Source organism: Rhinolophus sinicus, chromosome 2, assembly GCF_057876585.1.
Source record: "Rhinolophus sinicus isolate RSI-liver-muscle chromosome 2, RSI-T2T, whole genome shotgun sequence".
Taxonomy (NCBI): Eukaryota; Metazoa; Chordata; class Mammalia; order Chiroptera; family Rhinolophidae; genus Rhinolophus; species Rhinolophus sinicus.
The window spans coordinates 63,248,852-63,263,525 of NC_142502.1; the positions used below are offsets into that span (position 1 = coordinate 63,248,852).

Consider the following 14,674-nt stretch of genomic DNA (forward strand, 5'->3'; position numbering starts at 1 on the left):
TTCGTCTTTGTTCACTCTTCTGTTCTCAGTACCTTGATTAATACCTTGCACACAAAGAAGGCACTCAGAGAGGATTTGTTGAATGAGGAAGTGCATTCAGAACGAAGGCCAATACTCAGTCACTCTTTTAAATAAGAGCAACTGCTTGTCTTGATGAATGTGGGCCAAATTTACTAATTTTTCAAAAGAGGAAAAAAGTTTGAATTTGTAATGTAAATTTTCTCAATTTGTAAATGTTGACTCAGATTTTTATAAAAACACTATGGACCTAAAAAAAACCACATTTATATTAGGCTCTGGGTTGCCAGTCAATGTGTAATACATCCTTTCGAATCAGCTGTCTCCAACCACAGCACTGTAATAAAATAGTGAAAGACACTTTCACTCTAAACTAGAAAAATCAACAGACACATTAACTTTTTTTCATAGACATCTTCTGTTCTTTGAATTCAACAGGTAGCCTGCAGATAACTTTTTCAGGGTAGGGTACAAATCTTTCTGCGCCGTCATATTTCTCACTATGTAAGTCTCAAGAAAATATGCCTCTAAAGGACAAAACACGCAATCCTAAAATGAATATGGCACAAATAATAAGAAACAGGGCTGCTAAGCGCAACAAGGACAAACACAGTATAAATAAATGCATAGAAAATACACAAACAGTTACTGAAAAGCAAAGATAAATGTCAGGCTATTTTTATAACAGATCAGCCTAGACATTCTTTTTCTTCGTCATCTCAATGGTTAAAGGTACTCTTTAAAAAATCTATTCCTGGCTTCTGAAAATACACTCTTGACAGAAAGTTATAGCAGGAAATGCACTTGGCAACTAGCTCACTCAGCAGACAGCTAATCTATCTAATCTTAAAAGACTCAGTAAACATGCACCCATCCATTTTCCAGTGGTTCTTAAATTTCCTTTTATCAAAATAACCTGCATTAAGGTTTCAGGACTTCCTATACTGCTCTGAAAAGGTTACAGAGATTATTACAATGATCATTAAACTCAATCTAGAAGTGATTTTACATTATAGCCCAGTGTGGATTCTCCATTACAAATAATGTTGAATAAAAGCCATTCTTCACTGTAATGCTGTATGTCAATTATACCTAAATTAAAACAAAAAGGAGGTAAAATAGGATTTAGAACTATGGAGAATACATGCCCTCTAGGAACTAACATTCATTTATTCAAAATTTGAAAATAGTACATATCAGCAAAACTCACACATAGAACCAGGGCTTAACTTCAATGCCATCTTAACTTTTTTACAATTTTCTAACAACTTTTTCCTAAAAAAGGCATGAAGAGTATGAAAACAAGTGTGACATTATGGGTTTCTAATTGTCCATCAGTAAAGGACTTGTTAAATAAAATGAAGGTACATTTGTTTAATACTATTCCACTCTTTAGTACTGATATGATTTCTAAGATTAAGTGCAAAACAAAACAAGGTAGCAGAACAGTGTACATATTCTAAGTTCATTACTTCTTTCCTGGCATTATATTATCAAAATATAATGACATTTTTTCATATCAAATCAATACCCACTTAGCAGTGGGTCCCTAAGCTGCATAGCTTCTATGTGCTTTTATTTATGACAGCCTTTAAAAGATCATTAAAGTGAGATTGCCTGCAGATTCCAAAACTGCTATGTGGAAAGAAAGTTGAGATCTAAAAACTGTTTTCAAAATAGACCACAGAAGAAACCTAGTGTTCTAGTTAATATTTTTTCTCAATAAAAAAAATCTTATCTCTTAGGTGAGATTTTGTGTCATCCTTAATAGTAACATTCCTATATGATTATCAAGACCTACTACTTCATTCTGCAAAGCATTTTAGGATGTACAGATATGATTTATAAAATTAACTCAATAAATGGTATGTGCATATTCTTTTTCATGAAGAAGAAAAGGAATAAAACTGAAACAAACACACCCACATTCCTACCTTCAAAAATCTCTCATTGGTCAATAGTGCAACTTGCTTTTCTGCAGCTTGCTTTTCCACGTACCTAAAATGTTCACCATCCCATACACAAAAAGAGAAAATTAAACATTCTAAATAGTTGAATAGCATATGGGGGGAAAGAACTGCCTCAATTGGTGGTCACAATCTTTCATGTTTCCTCAAAAATAAATTCAAGATGACAGTCATGGTTTAATGGTAATTTTTAACTCCTTAAATCAGCTGCACTTCATAGTGTAGGGGTCTAATCATAAACAAAGGCCAGAAACTCCAGAAACAGAAAATGCTATTTATAAAAAATAACTCTAGAGAATCTGCAAATTATGCCCCTTTGTAAAAATGTTTCTTTATGCCCAATTTTCAAATCCAACAAAGAAATCCCACAATTAAAAACAGAAGGGTTTTAATTTGCGCCAAAAAATATTAAAAGGTTGTTTTTCTTTTCCCCACTTCAAAAACAACTGGATATAAAATCCCTTATTTTGCCCCAAACTCTATTATAAGATATGTTAAACATGTACTTCTGTTTTTACCTCCTAAATGATGGAAGACGTCGGATGTTTTCACATTGATTATCTGATAAAAAATTTATTCTTCTCTTGGCTTCTGGGAGATTACAGCACAGAACACTGAGGGGCTGGGAACAGAAATGCTCTAACAGAGAAAGCTGAAAGAAATGCGAAGATTACATGTATTTGTTATATTTTGGCAGTAATTCTTCTGCCGTATGTCTGCTCAATTTTTTTTTGTTTTAATAGCAGAAGTATTTATGGCACTGATACATTTAGCAATGTTGCAGTGCATAAATGACTATATATATTTAATGTTTTAGGGCTCCCATTTTGTAGACAAGATCAGAAAATTATCATCTCTGAAGTATAAACTAAAAGAAACTAATATAAATGGACAGATTAGCTATCTACAGAACAACTCACTTACAACAACAGTAAATGTGAAGGGGAAAGGACTGGGGTGTGACCTAAGGGTCTAACTGGTAGCCCAAAACTCGTAAGAAAAGAGTCAATGTGAAAACTGGTTTGCTAAACAAATGAAAATGCTACAACGGTAGAAGCCTGGCCTACTGATAAAAAAGAATAATGAAAAATGAGGAATAGCTAAAGAAAATGTATCTTTTTAAATGCAGTTTTATTTCACAAAGGAAAACATGGTACAGTATCTGATAGAATAAGTATTCTAGTAACTAGAATGCAGTGGTCTCCACAGGACAAGGGAGAATGATTTTCCAGATTCTACCATAACTGGTAAGATATCTCATAAGACTCTCCAAATGCTAAAATCTCTGCTCTAAGCAACCTTCTCATGACCAGCTTGGTTTTTCTAGATATCTTGATACTGGAGAGACAGTTCCCTAGATAGCAGACAAAACATACTTCCATCACCAAAAATAGCATTCTCCATCACAAATTAATATTTACATGCTACTTTATATACCACTCTTAAGATATCTGAGCTTGATTCTTCCTGGTAAACTGATAATGAATTTCTGAGCCTATAGAGCTATGGACCAGATACCTAGGTTGAAGTCCAAAACAGTCCATTTTGGAGAAAGTATAAAGCTGTAAGGCAAAGCACCACCCAAACTTAGAAGCAAGTAGAAAATAGAAAGCAACTGTTCATGCCAAGTGCTAAATTATTTTTGCACATATTAACATAATCTTGTTTCTTACTTATATTTTCCAATTACATTAATGTGATAATACTTACTCCAATGTTAACACACTTTTTAAACATAAAAGTGAAAATCAAACATGGCAAAGGCCTTGCTGGAGGGGAGGAATGGGAGCAAGTCACGAGTTATGGCAGAGTAATAGATGGGATAAGAATCCAGTATCACTTAACTATTTTGTCCAAGTTGTTCTCAATGTCTGGGTCAATTAACAAGTTGGTTAACTGATCTACTATCTAATGGGGGAAGGACTTCAACATACACAGAATGATTATATGCCCTATTCTACCTCGTAAGAAATCAGGACTTACACACATTTCCCACTTATACTTAGGAAAATTGGACAAATGGGGTCTAAAGATTCTGCCACTTATTAGCTATGTGACCTTGGCCAACCTACTTAACTTAAGCATGCTTTTTCATGTGCAAAACTGAGGATAATAATACACATTAATAAAACAAAGTAAATACTTAGTAGTGCCTAGCACAAAGGAGGTGCTTAGAAAATTTTCAGGAACCTATAAAATCATCTAATCTGATGCCCCTTATTTTACAGATCAGAAAACTGAGGCCCAGAGAGATTAAGTAACTTGGTTAATGTCATTTTCTTCATTCACTTTTTCAGTGGTATTTGAGACTACAGTCTCCATTTCCTGCAACTTTTTCTTCTCTTGACTTCATTGATACTCTACTTTCTATTGGCTTTCCTTTTTGCTTTGTCTCCTTTTCTATTGCTCATTCTTGTGTCACTTTGCCTTAGGATTCTGCCCTTAGTCCTTTCCTCACTCCTCTGCTTCACGCCTCATCCTCATTATATTACTTCAACCACCAACTTTTAATGATAAATCTTATTTCTAGTCCAGATCTTTCTCCTGAGTGCCAAATCTTTATGTCCAGCATAGCCTAAATTAACCATATTCAAAAAGAAAGTCATCCTTTCCTAACAAACTGACTCTTTCATTTATATTAACATGTACACTTAATATATGGTACCAACCTCTAATACATCTGCCAAGCTAGAACCTGTGTGTCTGTCGCTTATGCTCCTCTCTTACACATCCTATTAGCCACTTAGTCACCAGGTTCTATTGATTCTATCTTATCCTCAAACTTATTTCCTCCTCTCTAGTCCCACTTATCCTACCTTAGTTTAGCCCTTGTCGTATCTTGTCTAGACTACTGCGATTACCCTCTGATAGATCTCTCTCCCTCTATTGTTGCCTTTGCCTGGAATGCTCTTCCAATTCTGACCTGGCTAGCGCTTCTTCCTCAGGATACACTTCTGTTCTCCTATAGAATCTCCAGGGATGTTTCTTTCATACCACTGACTACTCAGAATGGTAAATGCAGGTTTACTCTTCTGCTTCCTTCATTAAACAGTGAACAATTTGAAGGCAGAGATTTCTTTGTGCTCTGTTTCTGCAGGGCTCAGCACAGTGCTTGGCTTACAGCAGACTCTTGATAAATATTAATACTTATAAGTAAATAAATGAATAAATGAAATGAATGAGAAGTAAATTAGGAATTGTTATACCTTAATATCATTTAATATCACATATGGCTAAGGTAAATAATATTTTCTTGCTTTAACATACTTTTTGTTAAACATCTAAATTAAAAACAAAAGGACACATATTAGCCATAACAGATCACTACAGTGTTTTATGTGGAATCAGAATATATGAGAATTTATAATCTTCCAGGCACTACATAAATATAAGGTATTATCATACTGCACTTCTGTATCGAAGGTTACTAATATATAGGTTTTAATCAACTTGACACTTGGCACGTGTTTACAATGACTACACTTTGTTAAGGTGTTTTAGGTAGTTGCCAAGAGAAGAAAATAACATTCAGTTCTAAACAACTGAAGAATGGGGTCCTGTTTTAGTTTAGGACATATGTTATCAAGCTAAATTCGTGAATTTTTTCCTGGTACTTCATGAAACCTTAGTGGAAAAAGCACTCCCAATGCATTCATATGAGAATAAATATGAATGAACACACACACACACGTGTTCAGGGAACAGCAAACTATGGCCCTCAGCCTATTTTTGTACGGCACAGTAATGTTTTTTTACATCTTTAAAGGATTATTTTTTAAAAATAAGAAAAAGAAGAATACACAACAGAGACCACCTGTACCATGCAAAGCCAAAAATATTTAATATCTGCTCCTTTACAGAAAAAGTTTGGTGACTCTTTATATATAACATTTCCTAGGTAGACAGTCCATTAGCTTTCACCAGATTCTTTTAAAAAAGGTCTCTTACTCCCTCCACCCCCACAAAATGGTTAAGAAGCACTGGAATGGAGGTCTTTTTTCATTTTGATATCTAATTAATATATTTTCTACATTCTTGCTGCAAGGTAACCAAGCAATGGTAGAACCTAGAATAATATAGCTTGAATTTACTTATTCTAGATTTTGTCATTTAAAATGCCTTAAGTATCACACTAAATAGTCAGTTTGAAATAACATGCAAATTATTTAGAATCAGCTTGTGAATTTTTAAACCCATTAGTGTTTTCTTACCTGAAGTCCTTTTATAAAGTTCTGAATTGAGAAATCATGATACAAAAAGATGTTGATCAGAATCTGTAATACTTTTTCACTTAGTTTAAAGGGAAACTGAGTTGTAAGAAGTAGCTGAAAGAGAAAAATGGGGGGTAGGACACACTCCTTGTTAGTCTTTACTATTCATAAACATGAAGTATTAATAATGAGGCAAAGAATGACAGTATAATACAGTAACTATGAAAGCTCTAAGTAGCTAGGTTTTTTTAGGTCAAATATCAACCAAAATTTTAAATTAATTAATACAACAATAACAAAAAGAAGGTATTCATACTATATCTTCAGAATCAAAGACATCCATCATCCTCCCTTCATTTCCTAATTTAAAAAAATACTGCCTATCAAATATATAACTCCTTTTCTACCATCAGAAGCCACTGAAGAAGCCGCAGGCTTTGGCAATTCTTGTTATCTGATAGGATTTCTTATTCATCCCTACTGATGCACATTAATGAAGAGTAACACATTATGTACTGCTAAATGAGAAACCCAAAATTAACTGATGTCTACTTAAAAACTATAAAATAGCTGAATCTGTATTACTCAGCTAATTTTCAATGGTCTATAGTGAAGACTGTACATCTAAACATGAAGTCATACTAGGCTTTTTAAACAGAAGCATTGTTATAGAAGGCCAACTGAATCTGGCCACAACCAAGTAACTTTAAATAATATAGCAACATAAAGAACACCATAAAGGAGCTGAATCTAGCAACAATTTGTGGAAGGTCAATACTAAAGAACTGTATTTCTATATGGGTAGAAATATAGAGCTAAGGCCTGGGAAAATGGTAGTATTTATTTTCAGTTAAGAGCGGCATGACAGGAAAGAGTCTACTAAAAATTTCTAATCATTTAATACAAAATGTAACAGTCAAAATACTGTTACTGTTACCAGGAAGTCACTAAATTCTATAAAAATTTATTTTAAAAACTTACAATTTTCCATTGAATAATAACTGATTGATAAATATCATTCTTTTCATAAATCTTGTATTTTATCTGCAGAGGCAATACTATACTACTATAAAAATCAATACATAAAAATATTAAAATATGTGAAAGAATATGTTCAATATCATACTCAGAGATGCAGAAAATTATCATTAACATTTATATTTATAATCTATTCTTAGCAGTTTTCTTTTCATCTTATTATCACTGGTAAATTTTTTTTCTTTTTACCTTATCAAGTACCGTAGTCAGGTGCTCCTTGCAAGACAAAGATTGGAATAGTTCTATACACAATAGAGATGATACTGCATGAGGAAGCAACCGATGGATGATAATAGGAGATGTGGCAATTCCAAAAATAAGTATTAGTGGAAATTCATGTAGATGTTGACTAGTTTTCAAAGGAAAATACAAAAGTGGGCTTTCTTTAGCAAATATATCTCAATACATATTTCAAAATAAGACAACCTTTATTTTAATGCCTATTTTATCAGACAACGCTAAGGAGTATTTTCTAAATACTAAAATTTTCTAGGTCACTAACTGCTCTAACAAAGTGACATAGAAATAGTTATATCCCAAACATTCCAACTCTGAAATCAATCTATTATGGTTCCTCTCATTGTATAAGAATACGGAGTTCCAGAGAGATCAACTGCCTCCCTCTAAGGTTATACAATCTCAAGTATTAGAAGAGGTTTCAGATACCATTCAATTTAACCTCTCACCCAAAGTTTGAGTCCTACTTACATTCTTCCTCACAGTTAGATATCCAGCCAATGCTTTAAGAGTTCAATGACATGAAGTTCACTGATTTTCAAGGTAACTTATTCTATTTATGGACATTTCTAACAGATCATTTCTGTGATCCAGCCATAATAGCTAAGAATTAGAAAACTTTTCTTACGTATACATTAAGATGGTTTTTAAGGACGTTAATAAAAAATGTTACATCCTTGCATTCTTCACGCAAACTTATTGGACGTGATTGATTCTCAGCATTACCAGTAGGAAGAGAAATGTAAAACAGTACTCTGAGAACTATAGCAGGCCAGAGTCCTATGTACTATGGCTGACGATTTTGCTTGTTCCCTCCTGTTAACTACTGCTTTTCAGTATTCCAGCTGTATGCAGTTCTACCACGGTAGGAGTAAAGTGCCTGGACTCTGTTACTGTTTTAAGTTCTTCCTTAATTTTGATGGTAAAAGTAGTTACAAATCTGATCTCCAAAAAAGTAGTTTTCCTATCACTATCCTGTACTGTGCATTTTCCCGGCAATGTTAAGCAGTGCAGTGTTAGCATTAAGAAGTCTTAGAATAGAAAGCTTAGTTTCAATGGGGGGGACAAAGACATTATTAAAATAACTGTAAGTGTATTAGTAAATTATTACACAATATAGCTTTAAGGCAAACGTAGCCATAACTATTAAGCAAGGTTAACACAGAAAAAAACAAAATAAATTGTATCTTAAAAAATGTACCATGGGAAATGCATGTCACTGGATTTTAAAATAGTGTTAGTTACTTCAATTCTGAATCTCATAGGATTGCCTTGAAGATCCAATGAGATCTTGGAAGTAGATTCTCACTAGAAATATTACATAAGATAATATTATTCAGAAAATATTCTTGCTCAGTAAAACTATATGTAACTCAGAACTTCTAAGGGTGGATAGGTATCAGAAAATAAGACCGGACAAAAATATCTCAACTTGTAGGAGTTTATCCATTTAATGGGCAAATAAGAGACAGACAACCTTGGGAAGAGAAACTATATTTTAAATTGCCTTATCATGCTAAACAAAAATGGGCTAACTTTTGTCTTTTGATTCTCATTCTTTGGTCAAAAAGCAAATGAAAATCTGATAGGAGGTCTTTGAGCATTCAATTATAAGGAATTTGAAATCATCTTGGTTTCCATCCAGATGGTATTAAAATTAAATTAAATTGTCATTCATTTTCTCTGAAAAATAAGGTTTTTTAAGTTAAACATTGTATGTGTTCTTAATAAAAACAATTTTGCACAAAAGCCAGGTGATACACCATCTACCTGCTGATAGTTATGAAGTCTTGGAGTACTTTTGTGGCGAAGCTTTCCATATCCTTTAAGATAAGCACAACAGGAGGAGAATGCCATTGGCTAGAAGAAGTCCTCTTTTTCCCTGGTATTTTTGGGTCTGTCTTCTTTTAAGCCATGGTGGAAAAAAGGAGTTTAAAGTAAGCCTTACCACCCAAACAAGGCCATAATGTCACATATAGATATATCTCCCTTTACATTTCACAGTAACATTATTTCATTTATTTTTCCCACATAGTAAATAGAAACTCATCCTAACAGTTATTAGCAGAAATCTTTCTGTGTCTGACATGGGAATAATAACCAAAAAGAAAAAGGTTCAGGAAAATTTATAATTCATATGACATATTTATATTTTCTGCTATTGAGACAATGACAGGGAAAGCATGGGGACAAGAGAACATTCTCTATAAAATTGATTTTTCCATTAGTAGAATGTCATATTTTGCTTTGCTTTAAGTTGAGAACTAATATTTTTAATTAAAAAGCATAATTGATAACACTAATTGCTGTTGTGCTGACAAATTTTAAGTTGAAAAGGATCTTAAATATCACCTGGTCCAATCCCAATATTTTAAAGATCTCTGACAAAAATTGCATGTAGTGTTTGATATCTACAAAATCTAAAATTCTGGATCAAATTAAGATATAATAAGCATTTATACAAAGCAGAATGAAACTGCACTTACAATGACTTCAGTAAATACATTCTTCAGAAAATGTCAGCACGTAGTATAGCATAGTACAGTATTTTTTCCTATACTATATGGTTATACAGCATTACAAACTAAGGCTATGGTTTTATGGTGCAGTTACTCATGAATCACCTAGGTTACTCATTTTCACCAGAGACTAACATGGTAGAATGGAACTTATTTTTATTTATCTGTTTGTTAAATATACTTTACTTAAAGAGTGTTCCCCAAATATTCTAAATAGAACAAATTAGATATATAGATGTGTATATCTATATATGGCTATACATAGACATAGATATAGATATAGATTTAGTTCTAATTGGACGAAGGTGAAAATGGGTACTGGCAGCCTGGCTCTACTGTACAAAAGCAAATATCGAGGCACCAGAGATAATATATTAACATTATAGTCATGTCAGAGATAAGAGTCTGCAGCAAAACCAATTCCAGATGCTGTTTTTGTCACTAGATGACATTCTCCCACAAACAAAATGACCTTGCAAGAACCTAAACATTTAACAGGAAGTGGGCTGCATACTGATAAGAGAATACTTTTTAAACTCTAGTAGCCCTAGGAAAAACAAGTAGCTACTATTAAATTAACAGCTAGTGCTGTATAAGCATATCCCTGTCAGAACAAACCAGTGCTACGCTTAATATAATTCTAAGCCTCTTCAATCACATGCCAATTTCCTGGGAGAAAACTGTCAGTTTATATTTACCTGTGTGACATTCATATACCAACTGGAAAGAAAATCCATTGAACAATGTGTCATTTTCTGGGTGATCTGAACATTTTCCTCCTCTTTGGATTCCACATCTATACAGCAGTCCATTAACTGTGAGCCCAACTTTTGTAAAAAATGTTTCACATCTGCAGAATACGATAGGTAAGAAAAGCTTACTTATGTCCCCTTAAAACAAACCTAAAACAACTGAAACTTCTTGATCAGTACATTACATTATTTGGGTAGAATGCGTTTTTCTATACTTAACTAACATATCACTTAACATATTAACAATTAATGTTCATTGGTATCCTCTCCTTGATATTTAAATTTAAATTTCATTAATTCAGACTAATGAGGCCAAAGTTTATGTTTATGGTCTAAACAGAAGTGTTACCTAAGCAAATGTATAAACATGAAAACTATTAATTTTATTAGGATAATATTTATTTAAATTACTTCTAGACAGCAAAAGGTTTGTAAAGCGCCTAAAAAAGATCAAAAAGTGTTACGTAAGTTATTTTACTGATTACAAATCTTCCTTAAAGTCATGTTAAAAGATTTCCTAAGAGCTTTTACTTAATTTCAATCAGTTTATGAACATGGAAGTAATATAAACACATAAAGCCCTTATATCAGTCCAAATCTAATTTTACTCTATTAGTAGCCACATCCTTTATGATTTAATGGCTTCTGATACCCAAGGTTAGCTCTGATAATGGACTATTTTTACCATGGTGGCCTTTCAAAGTGGGACAATAAGATAATTAGGCTGTACATATGAGCCTATGTAGTCTATTCTCTCTTGAGCTAAATAAGAACTCCCCATTCCTCAATTCTCAGTTCCCTGTCCTAAACTTAAAATGACTGGACTATCGTTGGCAGGGAAGCTGATATGGCAGGGATGGGACCAAAATAAAAAAGCAAGAAGTGGCAGAATCCTGCAATAGTGAAAATTACTCTGGGAGGCATTAAACTTCACCCTGCCAAAAATGTAGTGCCATGCTCTTTCCACAAATAAAAAGAGATAAAGCAAGCCTGAACGAAAGAGAGAGAGGGCTGAAGAGATTTGTAACATCACATCAAGGCTACGAAAGCATTTATACTTTACCTGGACACTCTCTAGCTTGCAATGAAACTACATATGGAGTGACATTATTCTGAAGGACTTCTGTTAGACTTCTGAATGTTAAATCATGATCTGTTACATTCACTCCTGTGGGATTATACATCAATATTACACCATCATTTTTATTATTAATAACAAAAGCTATTTAACATGCCACATAAAAATATTTTTACATGATTAACAACAGAAACTAAGAAAATATACTGTATAAATGAACATATCTCTATTAACAATAGATATCTAGAGGCACACACTACACTTATTTGTTAGGAAAGATATTTAGCACAATTTCTCCTTAAAAAAAAATTTACTGGGGATGTGTAGTCGACCCTTGAAAATATCTTAGGAATAATCTCATTCCTTTGTCACATCCATAAAAAGCTCTTTAAAATAATTATTCAAAAATAAGGGCGAAGGATTCCAGCCTTTCTGTGACCTTGACATAACAACTGAGGAGAATCCAATCACTGATACCATTTATGATCACAGTAGTACATATATTATTATAGGTAAAGTAGTTTTAGTTTTTGTGCTCTCCATACAGTTATCAGAGTTGTGTGGAAATTTCCTTACTACTTTGGAAAAATTTCTATTAACTTCCCTACCATCACAATCTATAATTTTTAGAAAGTGCTTTGGGACTTAGACAGGTGACAGCGGCAGACATTATGAAACTACATGAGACTTGCTACTGTAAAACTTCAGCTGCTTGGAAGAAAAAGAAAAGGTTCAGAATCATCCAGGCCACCCATAGGCAACGCTTGTTTTTTCTAGGAGAGCCAACAAATAAAAATGTTGGTGGGCTGTTTTAACATAGACATATACATAAATAAATAAACAGAAATACAACTTTTAGAAAACAGAAAATGTGCAACTGTGCTTAAGTATCTTTGAGTACAGATTTTCAAGTTATCAAAATGGTATTGTTAGCATGCGTTATGGTCTATGATTGTGACACAACATCTGAACAAATTTAGGAGGTTAGTAAAACACTGGCTTATCTTGTCTGACTGACTTTATAAGCTATTTAACACTATGTTCCTTAAGACAATGGGCTTCTCTATTGGAAAGGAGATAATCAACAATGTCTTTAACTGGAAAATTGTTCTCAGACCAGCGACTTTGAAACATATGATTTCCATTAGCTTCCTTTCTCCTTTTGGCAGTAGGCAGAGAAGGGATTTAAACAGTGGTCTCACAACAATCTATCAGGCCATCCCTCTTGATTGTATTTCTCCCATCCATCTCCAATTGCTATAACATGGCAATAGAGAAAGAAAGCACCTATCAATACAAGCCAGCCATCACTGGGCCTCAGCTTCTCATCCATAAACTGAAGAGATTTTTTAATTCAGTGGCAGACTGCACTGAAAAGTTGGTCCACAGCATTACAACAATCATCCCGGGGAGTCTTATTACTCAGAATGGTCCTGGGATGAGCAAAATGGGCATCAGCTAGAGGCCTGGCAGAAATTTAGAGTTTCAGGCCCTTCTTCAGACCTATTAACAGAACATTTACATTTACTAAGATCCCCTGAAGGTTATTTTAGTTAAAGTTTGAGAAATATTGCCCTGAATATCAGGTAGGTAATGAACAGTATTAGGCAGCATTAGGCACAAGAATTAATTTCTTATCTCAGAGCCTACTAGTATAACAAATTCTGAATAAATATAAAATTGGAAGTACAATGAAAAATTAGGAATCCAAATAAATTCAACTTTCTTTTCAAAAGGAATGAAGAAAATTTGCTAATATTCCAAAGTAAACTTTCCATTATCCTGCAATCCAGATGTTTGGTTAAAATGGGATATTAATGATGGATATTTAAGTACCTAAGAAATTTACAACCTGCAGTCTGAAAGCAATTTATATACAATTCATACAAACTTCCTTCTAAGCAATTAATATTAATACATTATGAAACAATCCAAGATTGAAAAACTAAGGACAGGGAAATAAAATTAAGGTCATAGAGTAATTTGCACTGAAGACATGATAAAAAAGTATAAACATCAAATCTATTAACATACTGGTAGTTTCCTTATTACCAAATTCAAATCTCATATATTTTCATAAAATACTAAGGAAAAGATAATAACACAAATATATTTTCCCTTCACTTTTCAGACAAAACGTTGAGGAAGGTACTAGTTAACCCCAGCTCAATTTCTTTTAATTTACAGATGCATGCTCAGTGTAAGGAACTTTTATTGGTTTTGAAAGTATGTCTAACAAACTATAATTGGCTAAATTCTGTAAATGGAAGAGACAGAACAGGTTTATCAGAACAGGTTATTCCCCACTATTCTCAAAAACGAAACCACCAATTCAAAAACACAAACAAACACACACGGACATACCTAGAACAAGAGCAGCAGTTGGAATTTCTCTGAGTTTTATTTGATAGCCCCAGTCTCGTGAATTCTTCTGGAATCCAGAATGAGACTTTTGCAGAAATTCAATTAGACTGTCAAACAGGTTTTTATTTAATTCCTCTTGCAGTCGCTATACAGAACACACAAAACTTTATGGCTTAGTAGTAGTAGTAGTCTGATGAGTCTTTCCAAGTTTGGGAAAGAAAATTGTCATAAATTCAATTCCAAAGATTATATGTGAAATTACAATCATAATGAAATATAATCATGATGAAACAATTTTTTTTCCTTAAATCTCCAGTGATTAGAGCTTTGGATTCCCTCATTATGGAATCTCATTTATTCATTCAACAAACACTGACTAACCACTTTGCAAATAAAAAGACAGTCTCTACCCTAAAAAAGTAAAGAAAAAGAGTAAGAACACTTACCAATTAAAATACATTGTGTGGAGTGCTATGATAATACAGGAACA

General features: G+C 33.3%; 1 protein-coding gene across 3 annotated transcripts in view; it reads right to left on the reverse strand.

The window, feature by feature from the left end:
- The window catches only part of ORC3 (origin recognition complex subunit 3), a 48,678-nt gene that overhangs the window by 26,211 nt on the left and 7,793 nt on the right, over window positions 1-14,674 (reverse strand). For all 3 annotated transcript variants that reach the window (XM_074333280.2, XM_019743293.3, XM_019743295.3), the window contains exons 4-11: window positions 14,185-14,329; window positions 11,806-11,910; window positions 10,689-10,840; window positions 9,242-9,375; window positions 7,424-7,583; window positions 6,197-6,310; window positions 2,504-2,637; window positions 1,953-2,016 (exon numbers count right to left, since the gene is read on the reverse strand). In XM_074333280.2, coding sequence (XP_074189381.2) covers window positions 1,953-2,016; window positions 2,504-2,637; window positions 6,197-6,310; window positions 7,424-7,583; window positions 9,242-9,375; window positions 10,689-10,840; window positions 11,806-11,910; window positions 14,185-14,329 — 1,008 coding nt within the window. The remainder of the gene's footprint in view (window positions 1-1,952; window positions 2,017-2,503; window positions 2,638-6,196; window positions 6,311-7,423; window positions 7,584-9,241; window positions 9,376-10,688; window positions 10,841-11,805; window positions 11,911-14,184; window positions 14,330-14,674) is intronic.